The 23,585-nt window shown below is 41.3% G+C and overlaps 1 protein-coding gene across 14 annotated transcripts in view; it reads right to left on the bottom strand.

Moving 5' to 3' along the window:
- nbeaa (neurobeachin a) overlaps positions 1–22,604 on the bottom strand; it is an 87,881-nt gene extending 65,277 nt beyond the window's left edge. For all 14 annotated transcript variants that reach the window (XM_044041209.1, XM_044041214.1, XM_044041212.1 and 11 more), the window contains exon 1: positions 22,012–22,604. In XM_044041209.1, coding sequence (XP_043897144.1) covers positions 22,012–22,344 — 333 coding nt within the window. In that variant the 5' untranslated portion in view covers positions 22,345–22,604. The remainder of the gene's footprint in view (positions 1–22,011) is intronic.
- Positions 22,605–23,585: the final 981 nt, after the last annotated feature.

Genomic DNA, 23,585 nt, shown 5'->3' with positions numbered 1-23,585 from the left:
GTTTGTTTAGGTAAGCAGAAGCAGGTTTTTGTGTATAAGGCGTGTGCTTGTCTATAGGCATCTCAGACTCAAAATGTCCATCTGGACATTTTTTTTGCTTATTTTAACCATAAAAGGGCCAGAAAATGTCTTGTGAGTAAGTGTTTGTGCACATTTTTCCATAATAGCTTTCAATACCTGGCATTTACACAAGAAAAACAAAGTAGTTGTACATGATCACCAAATTTAAACGGCATAAGACATATTTAAAATAACATTTGTTGGAGTTTTTGTCGCAAATGTCCAAAAACAGAGGAAACAGTTGACTTCAGCACTCTGTCACAAGCAGAGTGCACAGTTCAGTATAAGTTGGTCAACAGCGTAATTGTTTTCCACATAATCCATAATAATAATAATCCTAATAATAATACTAATGCACCGATAATGTCGCAACTCCACAGCGATGCAAGGCCAAACTGTTCACGGCTGCTCAGATTTGTGAGTAATCCTCAAACAAACATCGCAGATCCTATCATCTGCAGAGACAGAGTGTTTTTCAGCATTATGGATCCATACTGCAGGCAACGTTACATTCATTATGGATATGGTGACGAATCAATTGGAACAATTAGGTTATAATCACGAGCCTAGGGTGCAGGCAGTGTTGAATGGGCCTCCGCCTCCTCAGTGCATGTCACGATCACAATAATTAGGTTATAATACAAAAGAAACACTGAGACAATCATCTTACAATGTTAGACACTTTGATTACAGCCATAAAACTTTCAGCCTAAGTTTGCTGCACACTAGGGTTTATTTTCTCGATGAATCGAGTACTTGTTTGTGCAGTAAAATGTTGAAAAATGTGGAAATGATGATGCTTTGGAGTCGTGTTTTTGTGGAGTACCAGTCTTAACCAAAATTATTTTGCTTTAATGATTTCTTTGTCATATGGAGCAAAGAAACCAGGAAATATTCCACATTTAAGAAGCTGAAAAATCCAAAATGATTGTTTTAATTATTAGAAAAAACACATTGTTGTCTCTACATCGACCGCCAACACCTGCATATATATCATGTCAAACAGTATTAGTGAGGCTTTACTTTACTCGAATAATCCATTTTTAAATTAATCGTCAACTATTTTGATAATGGATGATTTGGTTTCAAGCTTTTTCATTATTAAAATAAGATTTCTGATTGTTTCTGTTTCTTAAATGTGATTTTTTTTTCTGGTTTCTTTGCTCCATAGAACAAGGAAATCATTGAAAGTGAATCATTTTGGTTAGTGGATAAATCAAGACATTTGAAAACATCATTCCCAGGTTTGACAAACAATGACCAACATTTTTCGACATTTTCTGAACCAAACAATTAGTCGATTAATCGAGAAAATAATCAACAGATTAATTGCAGCTCTATTGTATATTATATCTTTACTCGCGCTGCGTGTTTAACACAGGGATTCCACTGAACGCCGGAACAGGAAGTCAAAAACAATTACAACGTTTTTTCTCAGAATAAAAGCATTCCTTTTATCATCATCATCATTTTGTTTTGGGCCAAAAAACTGTAATTGAAACACAAGTTTCATTGTAAACGTGGTTAATTACACAGCTCTACCTGGATTTATGACAGAAATCTAATACCATACGGGAATCCGACTGATCCAACCACTTCCAGTAATTAGACTGAGACTTTCTTGTTTTATAGATTTTTATCAACAACAACTATCAAAAGATTAAAAATCACCAAAGGGCAACAGAGCCCAACAAAAACAAGAAGCACAAGCACGATACACTGCATTCTTATAATAATATATGGATTGCAAGAGTGCAGATGGCATTTAATTACAAGCTGATTTGTCAGCGACACACAGCAAACTTACTTCCCTCTTTGACAGCTCTCATTACTCACACACACACACACGCCATCCAAACACCGAGCCCATTCAAAGAAGTGAGAAACATAATTGAGAAACAGAGAAAAAAAAAAGCAGGAGAACAGTTTTTATTATTATAACGCGTACTCACCACCATCAGAAGTGTCATTTTTCATACATGATAAGTGTTTTGTGATTTGCACAAATGCAAAGACATGAATTCAGACTCCTCGTCGGCATTGTAAATGTTTCCCTTCTTGCAAATCAGGTCAACGCTAAGAATATACTGTATCTTATGCACGAGCCGAAGAGTGAGTCACATTTCATTTCAAAAATGAAATGTGTGCATAAAAAGTGTGGCCTATGGGCAAAGACGGTTCACTTTTCAATCAGCTTGAGTGATCCCGTCAAGGGTGCCATGTCGGAAAGATGAAAATTTCCAATTAATCAGCAAACCACGGCCGCCAATTTAGCAAGAAATTGTAAGCTCTTCACTTGGAAACAGACATTAAATGTGTTCTCTGGCTGCACCCTGTGGCACATCCTTTCTCTTTCCCCCCCAAAGAAATATGAAAGCACCATGAACATGCATCAGTACACATCAAAGAAAAAGGGAGAAGATATTGAGCGCTCCCATGGATTGACTTAACCACGGCCATACACCTAAAAAGAGGGGAGCGAGAGAAGGTGAGATACCAGAGTAATACCTGCTGAGATCTGTCTTTGTGAAAAGCCTTGTCTCTCTCTCTCTCTCTCCACTTCATCACAAACCAATTAAAGTGTGCCTCTTTCACGCCTCCGTCATCTCACTCAAAGCATGTCCTGTGCTGTGCAAGCTTAAAACAAACCGTGCACCAACACTCCCACACTGATACACACTTGAAAAAGTCAAACACACACACACGCACACACTCAGCATCCAAATGGCAAAAGCTTTCTAGCAATTCATCACAAAAAAAGGGTCTTGTAGTTCTTAGTCATTTGCTCTCACACTCTCTCTCTCTCTCCCTCTGTGTGTCAGTTCACCACTAACTCACTCATACATGCTTACAGCAGCTGCAATTACATTAATAACAGAAGGAGTGCACACAAAGGAGAACAGAAGACGAGCACGGCAGACTGTCCCAAAATAATCCAATAATAATAATAATGAGGCAGCGCTGCACTCGCATAGGAGAGAATTTTGAAAAAAAGGTTGTTTACTGGGGTGGGAGGACGAGAGAGAACAGAGGAAGTAGAAGAAGGAGAAGACGGTTCAGGGGACGCATCCTTTGAAGGACGTGGTCTATGCAAATCCATGGAGTAATGTAATAATGTAAAAAGGGATTAGAACAATAACCACAGAGAACGAGAACAAGAGCGAGTGAGGTCAGAGTGCGATGTCACAAACTGAGCCGAGAAGAAAGCTGCGGTCACCGTCACGATCGGTGGGCGTCTGCTTTTGAAAGCAAAAAGGGGGGAGAAATGACATCTTTTCAGCACAACAGTCTCAGCCCCTGCTTTCTTTCTCGGCTGACACTTAGAATAAAGAAAAATCCCTTGTATAAAGAACGCCGGAAATTCACTGTCAAACAGGCGACTGTAACAATATCACTTTTAATGACGGCAATAAGTCTTTCAAGTCTGAGGCGGCAAATACTGCGCGAGCAGCTCCACGGTGACGCAGCAGAACAGAACCACATTGTTCACAGGGAAAATGCCATTCAGACACACGGGCACGTGCACCGCGGGGATTGGCGTGGGATTGCAGGGATTGCAGGCAGGTGATCACAACTCGGACCACAAGGAAACACTCGTCTAAAATGTCGACCGCCTGATTGGACAAAGAGGCTTAGCGTCGGATCTCGCGGTTAAGCCTCGTCACATGCTTTTGGACAACAAACAAAAAAATGTGCTTTTCCCCGGTCGTCCGACTGTGAACGTCACACAAACGCCACAGAATGTGCAGAACTCTTGCCTTTGCAGCAAGAAGACCAGGGCTCGAGACCCGGCTGGGACAAGGGTCTTTCTGCATGGAGTTTGCATGTCCTCTCCCTGTGTGTGTGTGTGTGGGTTTTCTCCGGGTTCTCCGGCGTCCTCCCGCAGTGCAAAAACATGCAGTATGGGGATTATTCATTTATTATTATTATTAAATTGAACACTCTAAATCAGGGGTGTCAAACTCAAATGAGCTGTGGGCCAATGAGTGTCTCGTCTGATCAAGAGGCAGCCAGTCTAGAAAAAAAACAAAACTGTTTCATAGTCGCTTAAAATTATAACGCAATATCTTCTTGAAGATATTCATGAAGATATTTCACAGAATTCCAAATAAAGAGTGTTTGTTTTGATATGGAATGTGCACTTCACAATAAAAGCACAGTTCTGATGCAAAATAAATGTGTTACTGTTAAAAATGGAGAAATAAATCTAAAATGTAGTTTTCTTTGCTCCATATAAAAAAGAACTCATTAAAAGTGAATCATTTTGGTTTGTGGACAAAACAAGACATTTGAAAACATCATCATTTCCAAGTTTGACAAACACCGATCGACAGATTAATCGATTATGAAAATAATCGTTAGTTGCCGGTATCCATCTAACGCTTTATCCTACACATGAGTCAGAAGGGTAACAGAAGGGTTAACTGTCATTTAATTGGAAAAATGGATAAGAAAATACTAATATTAATAAATGGTCCATGATTCAGAGGGGAATCGTTTAGTTTCTAATAGTTTTTAATGTATGAAACATGTCAAGAACAAAGAAGCTGAATCTAGTGTAAATTCTATGAATTGTGTGAATCTGAGTCATTTATCCACTGCAGAAAGTATTTCATTTTTCCTCGACGTAAAGTATGTAAAGTATGTAAAGTGTGTGCTTTAGACGACGTGCATTAACGGATTTCTTCGAATCATGCCTCCGAGCTAACATAACAAACTACTGAATAAATTTCTCATGAATAAATTTGCATCTTTGCCGACGTGACACGACACTGACTCCAGCGACAGACCTTTTCAAATTGAGTTCAACCGGTCGCCTCACATAAGATTTTCTTTTCAGAAAGGACGAACAATAAGAGCTAATTATATATGTAGAGCTTTGACATTAACACTTCTATTAATAGTAGCGATTGTCATCGTAGCTGATAAGTCATACAGTGGAACCTGCGTTAGGGGAAAATGATAAAGGGAACATCTTAAGTATTAGTTACTATAATATCGTGCTGAAAAAACTACAGTTTTTGTCATTTGTCAAGAATCTGGCAATGCAATATGTTGAGATACTATGAGAAAAGGAACTTATTGTAAGTTTTCCTCCCAAAATTTAACTCTCATGGTAAAAATAACACATTTGTATTCATAAAAAAACTACAGTTATCTTTGTCTAGTGCAGAGGTGTCCACTCATTTTAGTTCAGGGGCCAAAAACAGCACAAATTGATCTCAAATTGATCAGACCAGGAATGTATGTAAAGTCTCTTTTTAGAATACATATTATGAACAACCTGACAATTCTTGACAAATTTAAGTGCAAATTGAACAATATTATCTGGAACTATAAAAATATAGTATTTCACATTATGATTAGAGTCTAATCATGACACATTCCAGTTAAAAATGTAACTACTTCATCCTGCGGGCCGGATTGGACCCTCTGCTGGGCCGGTTCTGGCCTATGCACCGTATTTTGACACCCCAGGTCTAGTGAGAGTCAAATACAGCAACAATTATTCGATGAGCACGGATCAATCTTCTTTATAAGCTCAACCAAACCTCTCTGATTGGAATCTAACCAAGGTGGTAAGCAGGGCGACAACTACAGCACGATGTCTACGCTTCACCGGGCCAGCAACTGCTACGAGTAACGTGTTGGAACCAGTCCAAAAGGCAACTTCTGTCAGCTGGGAACAAAGAAGTCCAGAGGAGCAGAGTGAGAGAACATCGAACATCAAAATTGTCAAAGGCATCGCACAGAGGGAATAAGAAGAAAAACTGAGGGGAGAAGAGACCGAGGGGCAGGGAAGAGAAACGGCATCAGTGAGAGGCGGTGACGGAGAGGGCAGCGTTCATAGGACGGCAAAAAACAAATGAGATGTGCTGCCGAAATTTTGGACACACAGACAGGGGGAGAAAGCACAAGTTGAATGGTGAAGTGTAGGAGTGTGGTGTCAAGGTGTTATTGAGGACAAGAGGCAGCTCAATTTTGCTCTCTTTTCATATTTTCTTTCCTTGTGTGTTATGTCACGGGAGCCTTGGAAGGAGGGAAGGACTCGAGGCTGAGATGAGGCACTTTTAACAAGGCCTTCTCGCCCGGTCTCATCCTGTCTCCACTCAAACACACTTGTTTCAAAAGAACCTGACAGGAACTGAACCCCTACAGGGAACCGTGCATGTTGCAAACACATCAGTGGGCGTATCAGAAATCAAAGTATACGCTGGAGAGGGCAGTGGAGAGACGCACATCTCTAGGATTTCATTGTAAACGTATGGATCGACCTGACCGAATGTGTCTAAACCGGAGAGCCCGAACGAAATCCACACACCCAGCACCTTCTTGCTGTGAGGCAACAGTGCTATCCACTACCAACCACTGTGCCACCGTGCCGCTCAGCTTCAAATGTTCTCTATGGGACGGCACAGAATAGGTGGAGCTCGACAGCAAAAACGTCACTTCCAGGGAAGCTCAGCTTCTCTCGGAGTCACTGGTGGAGGAAACGGAGGCTTTATTGTGAAATATTTGCAGCACCAACAGATGTGCAGCTTCATACGGACTATTCCTGTCATTTAATAGAGAAGGAGGAGCATTCAGAGTATTTAACTGTATGTAAACTCTATGTAAAACGGTGTCAATTTCGTTAAAGGAAACTATGACGGAAAAAGCTTTGTCCACGACCCTCGTTAAGTAAATAAAAATAAAGTTGATGTGACAAAAAAACTAGTTGATGGTTGATCTACCCGGATGTCCACAGGGAGGAGGAAACACGAGGAAAGTGGCAGAAATGATGGCTTTAGGAAACAAACATGTAATAATTGTATTTGAATGCTTTGATTAAGGCAGATAAAAAATGTTTCATATCAAAACAGTCGTATCTGTGTTGTAAATTCAAACCTTAAATACATTAATAGACAGGACAATAGGGAAACATAAATAATACAATAATACAAGCAAACCCCATTACATTTTTTTTTTTTTTTTTTTAAATAGGATTATATTTAGTCGACTAAAACATCTGAGATTACTGAATCTATTTTTTGTACTAATACTGTAACTAAAACTAAATTAAAACTGCACATCAGGTCTGAACCCTTCATTATTCTAATAACAGAGAATAATGTTATTAATGTTATCGTGTACCGTACAGCATCTGTACGGTACACGACTGGTTTTACATGTCATCGTAAAAGAATAAAGCGTTTGCATAGCTGCTGCTCAGTCCAGCAGAGCTGACTCAGGCCAGGCTGGTGGCAATTCAGTATCACTAATCTGTTTGTTCTGTCCGGTTGATTATATATTCTGCAATAGATAAACACACACACACACACACACACACACACTTTGTGTGTATGTGTTCACCATTCGCACAATGGCGAGCACTGTTGCTCTGAGTCACAGCTGATGCAGGATAAGGGGCAGCACGCAGCTCCAACGAGACGCAGTAATCCATCATCATGAGACAGGATCACAAATCACACACACACACACACACACACACACACACACACACACACACACACACACACACACACACACACACACACACACACACACACACACACACACACACACACACACACACACACACACACACACGCACACACACACACAGTATGTAAAAGTTAGTGGAGCATGTTATTGTTCAAAAAAGGACCACACATCTTGGACAACACAGAGTCAGACAAAGCGATGAAACAGAAAACCAAAACTTGGCTCTGAGCGTTCTTATCATTTCAATCCTATTTATGTCAGACCGCGTTGTCCGCGCGGGGACAGTTGTGAGGACGCAGGCGTTTGAAGCTGGCGCTCGTTTGAAGTGGACATGAAGCAGTGGACATGAAGTAGTCGTCAAAGCTTTGGAAGTCACACCCTGAAAGAGTCATTTGAAGTTGTGCACTCGCGGTGATCAACGGCCAATTGGAGATTCAGATCTTCTCCGCATGTGTGTTTGGTACATAAACCACAAATCCCTCCCTCATCAGCTCATTCTGGTACTGTTTCCACTCTGAAGTTTGCCTTATTTGCAAAACCCTGAGGGGGAATATATTAAACATTAATAATTGATCACGCAGCTTCTACTTCATTGGTGTAATTCACAAGCGGTGGCGTCGTCCTGGAGGACGCGTTCACGGATGCTAATGGATGACAAATGGGTCTGAAGTCGCTCAGTGTGACTTTAAATTGGTTACGATGTGAAAGCTTCACATCTGCAACAAATAAAAGCATATATTATTCATAACGTGGAGGAAGTCTATCATTTCAGTTGTTGAAATCCTCCTCACCAAGGTCATCAGAGTGAAAGAAAGGTAACAAAATAACCAACGACTAACTGTGCTATAATAACTGTCGGGAAAATGTCGTCTTTGTAAATGTATTTCATACTTCAAATGAGCCTTTCGGGTTCATATGAAGTGGATTTTTTTAAACGGCCTTTTTCATTCATTCATTCATTCATTCATCCATAATAAAATGTTCACAATGTGGGACATCAGGTGATGCATGTCAATCATAACATTTCTTATGTGGTTTATTGGGTTTAGTTGGTTTATCCAAGTGAATCAAACCTATTTTTTTGCTCATGTTTTTCCTCAGATTGTTTTTCGTCATTTCCTCAATTATTATTTATGTTCATGTGTAGCTATTAGATGTTTACCTTTCACACTAACTGTATCCAACCTCAGCACTATTGAGCACATTATTGAGCACTATTGCTCTTCAGTCTACTTTCTTAGTTGTTTATTTTTCCTAATACTGTATATTTTATTTAAAAAATGGCAGCTTTTGCTGTTTTTTTTATGAAAACGTTCAACTAAACTAAAATGAAAGCATTTACAGGAAATAAAAACCAAAATAAATTAAAACTACAATTTGAAAACATGAAAAATCCAAATATATTATAAACTTGCTCCTTGCACTCTTGGTAAATTGCCTTGGAAATAATACACAATTCCTTATTATATGGACATCCTGGGTGTGTGTGTGTGTGTGTGTGTGTGTGTGTGTTCATAGGTCACATATTCAGGCTTTGTGTGTCTTCTTATGTGTTGTTGAGACACAGTTATGAATTCACGTATTTATATCGCATTTTTAGTAGTGATAATTGTGACAAAATTAGACTGTTTTTCTTTTCTTTTGTTCATAAAACGAGCCGAGTGAACTTTGAACCGTGATGCATTTTCAAATTTCAATTCCAATTTGATTTTAAACATTTTGAACACTTTTTGCTACCTTTTTTTTATCATTTTGCCAAAAGATTGTGCTGAAAAAAAGGATATAATACACTTTATGTTGTTCATTCTTATAGCCTCTGTATGTACTGTACATTTAACATAGTGATGGGAAAACAGCAGCTGAAATGCTCCGTGATCTCAGGGTTAAAATCAAAAGAAAGTTTTCTGAGGATAAAGAGTTGTAGCTGAAGTTAAAAGCTTGCATTTCAACTGATGCAATAAACGACACCACCCAACCCTTTCTGTAAATGTAGACTTTATCACTATATATCCACCATATAAAAATGAGGCTTCTCAGACGACGTTCACATCGTCATCGACATGAAACCCATTCGTAAGTGTTGCAGCTCGTGTGTGACCTTGGAAAACAAATCTTTCATCGATTTCACAAACAAGATTTTAATTTAAAAAGAAAGAAAACAATCTCCAAGTGCGAGGAAGATTAATGAGTATATTCTCAATTCAAATATAGACCTTCATAAACTATAAATATTAAATGTAGCGAGGGAAAAAAACGGTGTAAATCAAGTTTCTTGATCAAGAAGTTTAATTATGTTTTAAACAGCTGACACTTTTACCTCCATACGTTAGCTTGATTACAGGCCGCACTCTGTCCATAATCTGTATTTCAACCTGATATTTCTCCTGGAAACGGAGCCTGAGCACAGCGAGGGAAGTGGAAGGGAGGCGGAGGGAGGCGGGGGGAGGGATGCAGGAGGGAGGAGAGAGCAGTGTGATGTCAGGTGGGGCTGCACAGTGAGTCACCGCTGCTGCCAGGTACCGGCTGCACAACTGTTTCCTCCACCACTGTCTCTGAGTGAGAAAACCTCGTCTCAGGTGACGTGGTGCCACAGACACGGTCACATCAGCCCCGGACCAAGCTGCCCTTCAAGAATCACCCATATTTATATACATATATATATATATCTTTATAAATATATACTGGTCTTCAATTATTATTACTTTTGTTATAAAGATGACCTCGGGAAAAGGCTGAGAGCATCTTTTCACGATTAAGTAGCAGAGTTTAGGGTGTAGAGAAATGGTTTTCTAATCAACCACTGAATGAATCGCCATTTCAGATTTGTGTAAATATTTTTGCCTTTTTGCTCCTCAGTAAAAGTATCTTTGTTTTTTTAACAAAATGAGACCCAAACGATCAATTAATCGAGGAAACCAGTGACACATTAATCAATATTAAACTGATTTCCATCTAAGCCTGGGAAGAATAGGCCCACACAATTTTGGCGAAAATATCGTTTAAATGCTTGTTCCAGGATTTCTTTTTCCCACTTTCCTCAACCACGTTTCATGACCAGCGCATTTTTAAATTTCCCTTTGATATTTCGTCTTTTTAAGAACTCGTCAGTCGTTTGACCTCGTCTGAGGTAAAACCCTCAAACTGAGCTGCTGTTGACATTCTGACAACGCGACCTTTTTTTTTTTCTGCGCCATGATTGATGAACACCTCGACACAAAACACTGCTCTGCATACTGTCACTCTCACTTTTATTGGATCTCTGACGTTTTCCCCAGAACATTCTGCCGTGATAAGATCAAGGTTTTTGGGTTGTTTTTTTTTCTGCTGCCTCTGGCTGTGTTAGTACAACGGTAAACACGCACATCCGTCAGCAGTCACTTTGGTGATTTAGGTTCCAAATGAAAGACGAGACGCTGTAGTTAAATATGCCGACACGACTAAATGACAGCCAACGCTCGAGTCGACTCTTCACAATGTTCTTATTTCGCTCGTCAATGAAGAGCGGAACACAAACCTGAGCTAAAAGCAGCGTCGATACAAATACTTTGTTACTGTACTTAAGTTCAAAAGGCACGTATCTGTACTTTACTTTACTATTTGTATTTTTAGCAACTGGTGCTTTTACTCAACTACACTTCCAAAAATCAGAAGAAGAAGAGTTGGTATTATGGTCTGTACTTACTCACTTTTTTAATACGTTAACTTCTAAAACTTAAGCACATTTTATATCAGAAGATTATACTTTTGACACATAAGTACAGTAAATGTCATCATTTAAGACTTTTACTTCATTTTCTGGTATCTTTGTTGATACTGGTCAAAATCACTGGATCAGATATCGGACAGATACAAACGTAGAATCCGTTGCAGTTCACAAATCCTATATATTGCATGTAGAGCTCAAACAATAACTCCATTCATCGATTATTAATCGATTATTAAATTAATTGTTAACTATTTTGATAATTGATTCATCGGGTTGAAGCTTTTTTTCATTATGAAAACAAGATTTCGGGTTGTTTCAGCTTCTTGAATGTGAATATTTTCTGCTTTCTTTGCTCCATATAACAGCAAAATCATTAAAAGTGAATCATCACGGAAATAAATCGAAGGAAAGTATCCGTTAGTTGTAGCTCTAATCGCATGCTTCACGACTATTAAAATGTAAATAAAAACCAGCCAAACCATTTTAGTCGAGTCATGTTTGGGCTGTTCATTTTCTTCTTTTTGGGAGAACAGTATTTGTGACACAGCTGGAGAATTCTGACTCGGCACAGTGTGTCGTGAACAGCTTCATACGTTCATAAATGGTCTAAAATGACTGGGAATCAGAATAATAATCGGTATAAAGCTTTTGTTATCGGTATCGGACACAAAAAAGTGGCATTGTGCCGTCCCCATCTTTTACTCAAGTATCCCTTTAAGGTGCTTTATACAAGACTGGTTAAACCCAATGCTGCTGCAGTGAGAGATAGACATTACCATGTCCAAGCAACACAGTGAAGGAGCATACTGTGTCACTGTCTGCTCTGTTTAACGAGTTGTTTTTGGAGCGTACACACACACACACTAACAGTAACCAAGGCCTTTCTCTTCTCTGAGCGAGCCGTGTCATCTTTTGAAAAAGCCCAGCCAGGAAGTTCAAACATCCTTGTTTAACTCTCCGCTCCGTCTGCGACCGTCTGACACCAATGAAGTGGATTTATGAGACGAAATCCTTGAGCGATCATAACTCTCGTCTGCTGAGCTACAGTCGAGGCTTGTTTCGCGGTGAGAACGCGCAGTCCTGACACAATCTTCACTCAGTGTGGCGTCATAAGAAATGAAGGAGGAGGAGGAGGAGGAGAAGAAGGAGAATAACGAGAAGAAGAAGAAGAAGAAGAAGAAGCTGTTTTTTTTGGTCTGAAAGAAAGAGTGTCTCCACAAACCAGTTTAATATAGTGTTAACTCTTTAACACCTATAGCCTCAAAATGTCCGTCTGGACTTTTGTTTTGCTTGTTTTAACCATGATCATAGAAGTTTTTAATTAATTTTAAATGAAGAAAAACAAAAAGTTCTATTTAAAAAAAAATAATAAAAACACTGTAGCTGTACACGAACATTTTAAAGTAGCATTTGTTTGAGCTTTTGTCCCAACTACTCTCCAACTCTCCACCTCGGCACAGCACTAGTTTCCACTAGCATAGTAGAGCAGGTACTTTTAGTACCGCCAAGCGAGCTGAGGCGATACTATGCGCAACGTCGCCAGACTGCCGGCCGCTGATTGGTCAGAGAGCCGTCACAGGAAGCGACGTCCGACACAAGAATCAAGCCGAACAATGCCGAACTGTAGATCAGTTAAAAAGACTTCACAATCCTAAAAATGTGGGTTAATCTCCAACAATTGCCAGGGAAATTGTTAAAATCGCAATATTTAACAGAGGAGTCTGGTGTACTTCAATCAGACGGAGTCTGTGCTCCGGTCATGGAGGAAGTACTGAACAAATAGTTGAGTGTAATGATTCCATTACACCGAAAACAACTGCTTTTTTGTCACTAGTCACTCGCTGTGTTGCTTGTAAAACGCAGTCACGGCAGTTTCATGCAGCCGTGCTGTGATGACTCCGCCCACGTTGAGTAGGTACTATTTTTGTAGTGGAAAACCAACCTAAACCGTGCCGTGCTGAGCGGGGACCGTCGGTGGAAAAGGGCCAAAAGACGCTGATTCCTCAAAACAGTGAACCGTAATAACCACATGTTGGTTTTTGACGTGCAACTTTTCAGCTTTCATTAACCGACGTCGATGCGCTCGGTGTTAAAGGGTTAAATGACTTTGTCCTGTAGGAGCGTGACGCTGAGATGCAAGATGTCTGGATGGCAAAATCACATCAGCTGCTGAATACTGACGTTACACACACACACACATAACACAACGCAACCTTCAGCCACTGCAGTATACAGCATGATGAATAGCTACACAGTTAGCTATACTTCACAGTAAAGCAGATGTGTGTGTGTGTGTGTGTGTGTGTGTGTGTGTGTGTGTGTGTGAGGAGCCAAGGGAGAGAGGCGAAGTAGGCCAGCATGAATATAAGATCACGCCTGCCAGGCAATAATGTGGGATACAAGAGGGAAGGGAGCACTGTGTGTGTGTGTGTGTGTGTGTGAGATGTTTCTGGAGAAAATGTGCAGATGAAGGTGTAGAAGACTAAAGCAAGAGGTTTTGTAGGAACAGTCATTTATCAGCTCACGGGGATGTCGAGGGGCGTGTCGACGCTCGCCGGGACACAAACTGCAGGTAATTTAAACAAAGCAGCCTGTAACAGGTGGGAGATCAGTGCGTTGCATGGGTGCCAGACTCTCTCTCACACACACACACACACATGCTGGTTTTGCATTATTGTGTGGACTCTCATAGACCGAATACACTCCCTAACCCCTTACCCTAACCTCAACCATCCCAACTAAGCCTAAAACCAGGTCTTAATCCTCAAAAAGGCCTATAAAGTTGCATGGAGCAGCCAAATAACGTCCTCCCAAGGTCAAAATGGTCCACACAGCCGACCGGAGCAGTGTTTTGATCCAAATGTGATAAATCAAGATTGAAGATTCTATAGATACGACCAACCGATCCATCTTTCACACTTGAACGATTAAAAATAAATCACTTGGGACCACAATAGCAGGCAGAGAAAATAAGAACATTATCAACACTAGACTCCTATACTATTTATAAGGAGAACAATAGCAAATTCATTTAATTGTTCTTTTGAGTAAAAAATAATGGTGAGCTTTTAAATTAATTTAGTTTTTATTGTTAAACAAAGTCAACACACACAGCTCTTGTCAATTGTTTAATTCCATTGCTTGGTTTAGTTTTTAGGACCAATTATTGAGAGATTTCAGTGTTTTAGGTTTTTTTTGATGCATAAATATTAGAAAAAGGTGCCATATTTTTGCTTCACTAGCTCCAAGTTTAAAATATAAAAATAATATTAACTTTTAAGTCAGTATTTGGGATAACCATGGGAAGGAATAATGGTTATATTTGGTTATATAATTTACATGATGTATAATTTCTCTGATTTCTTAAAGAAAGACGAGGAAAATGGCCGAAATAATATTTCATTTTGGGTCAAAAACATTCTTATATGAAAATGTAGGGCAGTAAAAAGCCCCCGCAGGTATCGTCTTACTCCACTCAACACAATTCATTTTACATAAGCTACATAAGAGTCGCTGATTTAAGTCAAAATATGGAGACGAGCGCGGGGATGAGTGGAGAGGAGAAAGGGAACAGGAGAGGAACGGTACAACAGATGGCTCCATTACCTCCTTACAATAGGGATCATCCACTTTCATCCAGCAGCCGCTTTACCCCAACCAGGGAGGACTGAGATTACACCGCGAGGTTACAGAGATGGATGTGCTCGACGAAGATAAAGACAAGGGAGTGGGAGGAGGAGGAGGAGGAGGACGTGATGGAGAAGTAAAGGGTAAAAAAAAAAAATGTGTCATCAAGCAAGAACAGAACCATTTTTTTTCCCTCTCTTTCTTCTTCTTCTGTTTTCGCCCATTCCCAGAAGGTGCCCTCGCCCGAAATCTGACACAATTTATCCCTCTGAGAAATCCCAGCACCTGGAAATAGCAGCTGACGATGGATGAGGAGGAATTTAGAGAAGTGGAGCAGAGTTGAGGCTCTCTCTCTCTCTCTTTTGAACATTACCCTGGACGCTTTAACACATCTCACATAATTCGGACCAGTTACTGTCTAACACAAGTCACTTTCTAATCTAAGCCCACAATGGAAATGAAAATGAAACCAAGAAGAATCAGCATATTAATAACTTTAACACCGAGCGTACTGCAGATGACGCATTTACGCAAACGCACTTTGCATTACCGTAATGACGCGACGGTTTCTGAAAGATGAGAAGTTGGTTATTACGGTAATTTCAGGAAGCCTAGACACACAGGGAGGAAAGAGGTGGAAAAAAATAGTTATTTTGGCCTGTATTTGGACAATGAGACAAAAACTCAAACAAACCTTATTTTAAATACGTTCTATACTGTTCAAATTTTACATTTAACACACAAAAACAGTGTTGTTTTAAAAGAAACTTTTTTGTTTTCCTTCATTTTAAAACTGTATTCAATTGTAAATAACTGCCATGTATTGAACGTTATTCTGGAAAAATGGGTAAAAACACTTAGTTACAGGACATTTTCTGGCTCTTTTGTGGTTTAAATAAGCAAAAGATAAAAAGATTTTGAGGCTGAGGTGTTAAAAGGGTTAAAGTCTCAGATGAAGATGAAAAAAAACAAAACACACATTTGTCTCAGAGCACCAAAACTATACGGAACATTTACCAGGTACGAGTGAGCGCGCAGAAGCTAATCCCAGTGTGACGCAACTGACTGATGAAGAAAAATGACCCATTAAACCTCAAAATGTCACTCTTTCCTCTTCACCACGGGACTCCGAAGGGGCTAAGAAGGCAGGAAGCTGCGTCAGCTGTGAACAGAAAGACGTCGCACCAGCACAACACAGCTTAACTCACAAATAAATTCCATTCAAGTCTTGTGGATGCACAGCAGTGGTGATTGGCTCAATTTATCGACAACTATTTTGATAATCGATTAACCGGTTTGAAGCCTTTTTCATGATTAAAACAAGATTTCCCAATGTTTAAGCTTCTTAAATGTCAATATTATCTTCATTTCTTTGCTCTGGATAACAAAGAAATCATTAAAAGTGAATCATTTTGGTTTGCAGACAAAACAAGACATTTGAGAACATCATCATTTCCCGGTCAACATTGTTTAAGGTTTTCTGATATTTTATGGACCAAACAAACAAAACGGCAGGAATCATTCAGGTCGTGTGGAGTTTCTGAGGAACATGTAGGGACGCATGATATCGGTATCAGCAGATATTGGCTTTAATGTGAATTATTGGCTGTTGGCAAAGATGCCGAGATCCGCCAATATGACTAATGACTAAAACAGGAGGCTGAAAGTTCCAAAGAAAACTTGTACAACACGCACACTCCGTCAGCAAAATCTCTCCCACCTGACAACACAGGTGGATAGGAACCAAAAACACAAAAGAGGAGAGTAAATAAAACAGAAATTCACATTCAAATAATAACACCACAAACTTCACTGGTTTCAGGTCCCTAAAATATTTGGAGGTGTATTATTCCGGGATAACAGAAATAACTGTAATTACCACTGACACTGAATTACCAGCTTCCACATGTAGAACATGTGCCACACGTGTGTGACCCTGAACCTGAGGTTCATACACAACACAAAGGAAATATTAAATGTTAAAAAGCCTCCTAAATGTCACAGACTAAAAGGAAAGACGTATATATCAGTTATAGGCTCAAGCATTCCAAATATATCGGCATATGGCAAAATGGTGCCAAGTCTCCGTTTATGGTGGTCATTTTGACAATTTAAAAATAAGCAATTCCTAAACAAACACGCGTCGTCCTGTATCGCTGTGCAGTGACCGGCAGCAGATGGGAGGAGAACAGTGACACAGAGAGCAGGATGAGGCTCCACAGGAAGCTGGAGCTCATCAAACCCCCACAGAACACCTTACAGCTGGACCTGTGACGCCTTCGAGAAGGACAACAGCACCTGAATGACAATCAGGACCCTTTCTTCCAATCTTTCCATCTAAAACTCTCTGGACACTTCCCATCATCACCTCCCTCTCCCTTTAGTTCACTCTTCATCGCTCATACTGAGGTAAGGATTTCTCTCTCTCTCTCTCTCTCTCTCTCTGTCTCTCGGGCTCATGCAGAGGTGAAGACAACCCAGCTGTGTGATAGATCGCAAAGTCATGGGTGACCTTGCTGAGGAAACCACACCCTCTGTCCTCCAAATCTCCAACGCACATACAAACAGAATACACAGAATCCCCCCAGAATACACATAGTTACGATATAGCTAATATCATATTTAGGGCTAGAAATGGATAAAACTACTACTACGACACTATTTTCCATCATTTTACTGCACACTGGGGGAGAAATGGGATATCAATTGACTTTGTTGAGGCTGTTTTTAACAATTTTACCGACTAAAGTATAAAAGGAAAGTATAGACTGTGCAGTTTTTTTATAGATTAATACTCTATACGAGACATCTGTGTACACAACAGGACCAGGAACGACACGACCATCAATTATTTTCATTATTGATTATGCTTCTCCTTATTTTCCTCAGTTAATTGACAATTAAATAATAGATTGGAACATCTTTAGCGTCTGCAATGAATCGATTCATGGTTTCGGGCATTAAAAACCAGGATTGCGCTCGCTAAAAACAACACAAACAAAAAAGGTAAAACAACAGAATTCTGCATCGTGCACATACATCACTTGGAAAGTGATTCCCCTGCAAAGCCAAAGCCATAGCTGTGGTTTGAACAGTGAAATTAAACAGTGTTGTACTGACATTTAAACCCACCTCGGGGCAGAATAACAAATAGTTACGTAATGTGTGTTGAAATGAGGAGCAGGGGGAGGAGCAGGGGGAGGAGGGGTCCGTGAAGCTGAGTGTTCAATACATCATGATACAAAGAATAGTCTATAGTTAGACCTAAATGTCACCATGTAAATGTTAGAAGTTACAGGGACGTGCGTGGACTCGGTGCATGCGCGTCAGGTGACCTCAGTGACGGTGGCCAACAAAGACTCGGTGGGACCTCTAAAAGGTTTTCAGACGGGGGTCGACAGACCGTACCAGCTTTCGCTGCCAGATTAACATGCGGTTCTGATCCCCAAAAAAAGCATTACATTGCTTAGCCAGATGGACGTACAGCATAGAAGTGATTTCACCATTGACTTCAACTTAAACAGAAGTGGGGGAAAACAGAAAAGCACCGTCGTACCGTGGACACAACTTCACTACAGACACGGCATTTAAACTTTAAACACATTCAAAGGTTTAAAAAGAAACCTGCTGTTGTTTTACGTGTTGGTATGGCCTGTACACTCCTGCACTTTACTTTATTATACCTCTCTTATTTTAACGCTCTTTTAATAACCTCCTTTTAACGTTTTATATCTGAAATTGTCTCGTTCTTTACCAGGACTTCCTGGAAGAGGAGATCTTTTATCTCAATGATACGAAAGTATCATGTGCTGCAAAGCATCATCACTAGTCGTGGGTACCAAACTCCTTGAACTATAATGCATGAATGTGTGGATGTTTGAGAAGCACCACTCGTCTTAACAGTGCAGAATTTGGGGTCTATCTCTGGTTTTAAAAGTGATTGTTTTTGTTTGTTTGTTTTCTTTAAACCTAACTGTGCTCCACGTGTGTGGGAAGAGGCTGAGAAACAGCAAGCAGAGAGAGAAGAGAAGCCACCATAAATAACAAATAACACAGTAGAGCCGATCGCCACTGAGCTGAAATGAAACAAGAGCGCAAATTTGGTCAATAAATACAAATCTAAGTGGGGATTTTTTTCTGATTTCAAGACAAAATGAGAAAATATTGTGTCAATTAAGTGTCTGTTGTGACCCAGTGTGGATCTGTCGCCCATTTGCTCTTAAAACAAGCTCGTTCCCTGGTGATCCCACTAAAAATCGAGCTGCTGTTGTTGTTGTTCAGTTTCTCTGTGACTTCCTCAAACATTTAAAAAAATATATATAGTAAAAAAAAAAGGTAGGAAACAAAAGAGACGGACAAACAAAGGAAGAGTGAGAGCATGAGAGAGGGAGAGAGAGGGAGAGAGAGATAAGCGCTGTGGCACACAGTACAGTAACAGAAGCCCAGAAGTGGAGAGCAACAGCAGGTGGTGGAGAGTCTGGAGGCAGGCAGTCAAAGAGCAGTGTTGCCTTGACAACAGTGATGCCTTGTTGATGGTAATAGCTTAGCACATCACCACCAGCAACCCCCAACACACACACACACACACAGATGACAAGCTCAAAATGTACACGTTTATTATTGCATCAACCGGTTCATGTTTATTTAAAAGTTACTATTATTAACCTCAGAGACAAACACAGCCACAGTATCAGCATCAGCACAGCCACCAATTTTGGCCCAAGATTATTTCCATTGTCCTTGGTTTTCCTGTTCTTTGTACACACACACACACACACACACACACACACACACACACACACACTATGGTTCATCACTTGCCAAAGGCCAGGATCATGCCATAGAGTCCAGGGAGCATATCTGATCCAGCCAACAAACCATCTGTTCTTCCAAGCCACAGCGGGATCGGATCAATACAGCCAGCATGGACGGAGAATGTGGCTGCTGTGGTCTCTCACATCGACTGGAATAATAGATCAGCTTCTGGGTCACGGTGGACTCATTGTACCGGCAGCGGTGACCACTGAGGTTTCCTGCCTCCACACCTCTTTGTTTCAACTCTTTTAATTAAAAAAGGAGCCGGGCCCTGGCCTGAATTCCCTGACAGACTTTAGCTTATTGACAGCCTCGCAACGAGCACCGATTGTTCAATTTGGTGGGCAAGAGGTGAATGCAAACAAAAACACGCTTCATTCCGGGGTTATTTGTGTGTTAATGCATCAGGACAACAATCTAGAAAAAATGCAGCAGGTATTTAAATAAGAGTAAGAGAGAGAGAGCACATTTCAGGCTGCACACTCTGATGAGCTTTCACTGATGTGACGTTAGACCAATCCCAAGTCCTTTACCTCTTCCGCTGCATCAGCTGGTGATTTCTGAGCACATAGCCACTGCAGCATCCTACCACCTCATCCTCCTCCACTCTCTCTCTTCTCCTCCCCCACCTTCCCTCACAACCCCTTCACCGCCTCCTCCTCCTCCTTTTCCACCTGCTTTTAAATGCATGCTGCTGCCCTGCCAGGCCGGTCTATGCAGGCAGCAGCACTCCTCTCTCTCTTTCTCTCTCTCTCTCTCTCTGTGTCCAGCACCTCCAGACTGGAGGAGGAGGAAGAGGCCGCTGAGCAGGACGGATGGTTATCACACTTCCTGTGAAGCCATGGCGAGGTGATGATGATGGTGTATGAGGCAGGTAGACAAGGTCGGCGTGAGGCGGCAGAGACCCCCTGCTCCTCCGTGTAGTACCAATAATCGATTGGGAGATGAGAGGCGACCTGAATCCGGATAGCTCATCAGTCTGACTGAGAGGAAAATGGTTGAGCCCAGCTGTGTGTGTGTGTGTGTGTAGACTGTCCTGCTCTTAAAGCATCCAGTGAGTAAAATAGGCCACTGACAACACGGAACATACAAAGTACTGCAGCTGAGAACAGCCTATATCTTCCTACTTCTCTCCTTAAAGAAAATTAATAATCATCACCAGGAACATCACCCTCCCTCCCTCCTTTTTTTTGTGTGGCAGGTATTTAATATCATGCAGTAAACGCCATCGCCTGATGCATGGGGGGCGGAAAGGAAAGGGGGGGTAGCATCCAACACACACACACACACACACACTTCATATCCTCCTATAAGGCATTAGCTCTCCAGACCTGTGTCTGTTTGCTGTAAATGTTGTTCATCTGTTTCGTAACGGGAAACACAAGTCACGTCAAAAACAAACAAAAAAAAACAACCCCCCGGCTTTAGAATTAAATCCTGTGGTGTTTTTGTGCAGCGCAGGCCCAACATCACCGACACACAACCTCTGATGCAGACGCGTAAAGATGCAGCTTACGTACATATATGATCCATAAATAAAAATCATCCCTGTTACAAAGCATTGACCGTTCCACCGCTGCAGCTCTTACATATACATGTATATATGTGTGTGTATATATAAATATAAATATATATATATACCCTACAAGCATCTCCACCTCTGCGCACAGGATGCAGCGGCCTGCCTTCAACAATAGGCCCGTGCGTAATTCTCACACACACACACACATGTAATAATATGTCGATTGATTCCAGCGTATGGCTCGTCGGCCTTTGTCCGTCTCGCGCAGATGTGTGACAGAAGCGTCGTTTCACACGCGAGAGGAAAACAAATGTCCGTTTTGATGTCGCGTGTTGTGCGCAACATTGTGACCGTTCGCATCACTTCACCGTGAACGGAACGAGGTCAAACACTTTCTCTGATCATTCGCCGCTGCTTCAATGTTTTAATGCATTTCTTTCCCTTCTCCCTTGTTGTCGCACCGCAAGCGGGTCATTTAGTCAACAATGGCCGGTGATTACGGTCTAACCCTGCGTGCCTTGGTGGGGTCACATGCTCCATTCAGCTCCTCTTTACAACATCACTGCTTTATTTCACTCTCCAGTATAAGACTTCATCTTTCATGTGAAGGAAATGATAATAAATACAAGAAAATCCCACATCGATCCCCCGTAACAGACAAATGACATCATCCTCTGAAAAGCCACGCAAACCAGGAGAGTGAAGCATCGTAAATAAAACATAGAGCGGCTGAGGGCGCAGTGATTCTGCCTTTTCTGTGTTTTCTAACCTCTGCGTGGACCTGCTCCCCACTCACCAGGTTCAGCACGGTCTCCACGATGTCCCGGTTGCTAACCTCGCCGACCTGGATCAGGCCCACCAGCACGGCGAATTTCATCTGGATATTCCTGATCGGGACAGCGGGGTTGATCACCCCGGCCGGGAGGACCATAGAGCCGGCTGCAGACACCATCCTTTCCCCGGTAGTGGCGCCGCCGGAGCTGGATCCCGCGGCGACCTGCTGCTGCTGCTGCTGCTCCTGAGCGGCGGCGGCAGAGGAGGAGGAGGAGCCCGGCGGAAGATGCGGGTCGGTGTCCGTAAGCAAAGAAGCAGAGCCCGGTGGTGCTGAAACCGGCTTCTCGCTCGACATTTCCCCTCGGAAAAAGGGAGGAGAGGAGCGGCCGCCGCTGTCTCTCACACCTGCTCTGCAAGCTCGGGCGTCTGCTGCCGCACAAATACCATCGATGTGCGCAGGGAGGGGGGGGAAACACACAAAATAGTTTAGTATTTTGGAAAAAAGAATCCGCTTATATCACCCTATCCTCCGGAAAACATGTAGGGATTCATAAGGGTGGAAAAAGGATGGAGGTCTGACTGACGGGGAGCCTACGTTGCCTCTCTCTCTCTCTCTCTCTCCCCCTCTCTCTCTCTCTCTCTCTGGCAGGTTGCAGTCAGTGCGGTCAGTCGTCGAGTACAGAGCGCCATGATGACGCCCCCTGTCTGCGGTGGTGCGCTATAGCCGCGCATGCGCTCTGTGTAAGGGGGTTTTTCTGGAAGGCTGCTGAAGCGGAATAACATGGATCCATCCATACATGAGGGCTCACACAGGCAGAGAACAGAGCACCTCCTAAACATCTGCACCTTTATTTTCTACTTCATTTCATTTATTTATTTATTTATTGATTTATTTATTTATTGTTTGTTTATATTATGTTATGTCCTCTCTGGAGTTGTAATAATGAAGAATGAGTAGAATTAAAGAAAGACATGACATAAGAGGGGGGACATGTTTTGGGTGCAGTGCAGGGGTACTTGAGTGAATTCATGCAGATTAAAAGAGCCTGCTCGTCACACACAGTCTGTTTATACACACACAAGCCAAGGTTATAATGGTTTGGGGTTTTCCATTAGCTTTAGATTTTCTTTAGTTTTGAGTTTGTTTTAATTAGTTTTTAGAGTGGGTTTGCTTGTTTTTATTTTTTGTAAATCCTTATTTTTTGGCTACTTCTTATTAGTTTTAGTTTTTTTTGTGATAGGTGCAAGATGCAAAAAGACGCCATAAGGTTGGTTAGCAGTTAGATCAAGCGTCTTTCTGCATGGAGTTTGCATGTTCTCTCCCCGTGTGTGTGTGTGTGTGTGTGGGGTCCAAAACATGCAATATGTGGATTAGGTAAATTGGACACTTTAAATCAGGGGTGACAAACTCATTTTAAGTTCAGGGGCCACATACAGCACAATACTTGATCAAGTGGGCCGGACTAGTAAAATAATAGCAAAATAACCTATGAACAACAACATTTTCCCTTCTATCATTTGACAAAACATTATGATCAACCTGGAATTTTGTGAGAAAAATAAGTGCAATTTCAACAATATTATGCCTAAGTTGAT

Source organism: Solea senegalensis, linkage group LG13 (genome assembly GCF_019176455.1).
Source record: "Solea senegalensis isolate Sse05_10M linkage group LG13, IFAPA_SoseM_1, whole genome shotgun sequence".
Classification (NCBI taxonomy): Eukaryota; Metazoa; Chordata; class Actinopteri; order Pleuronectiformes; family Soleidae; genus Solea; species Solea senegalensis.
Note: the sequence above shows the minus strand (reverse complement) of the source record. Positions and strands in the feature narration are given on the sequence as shown.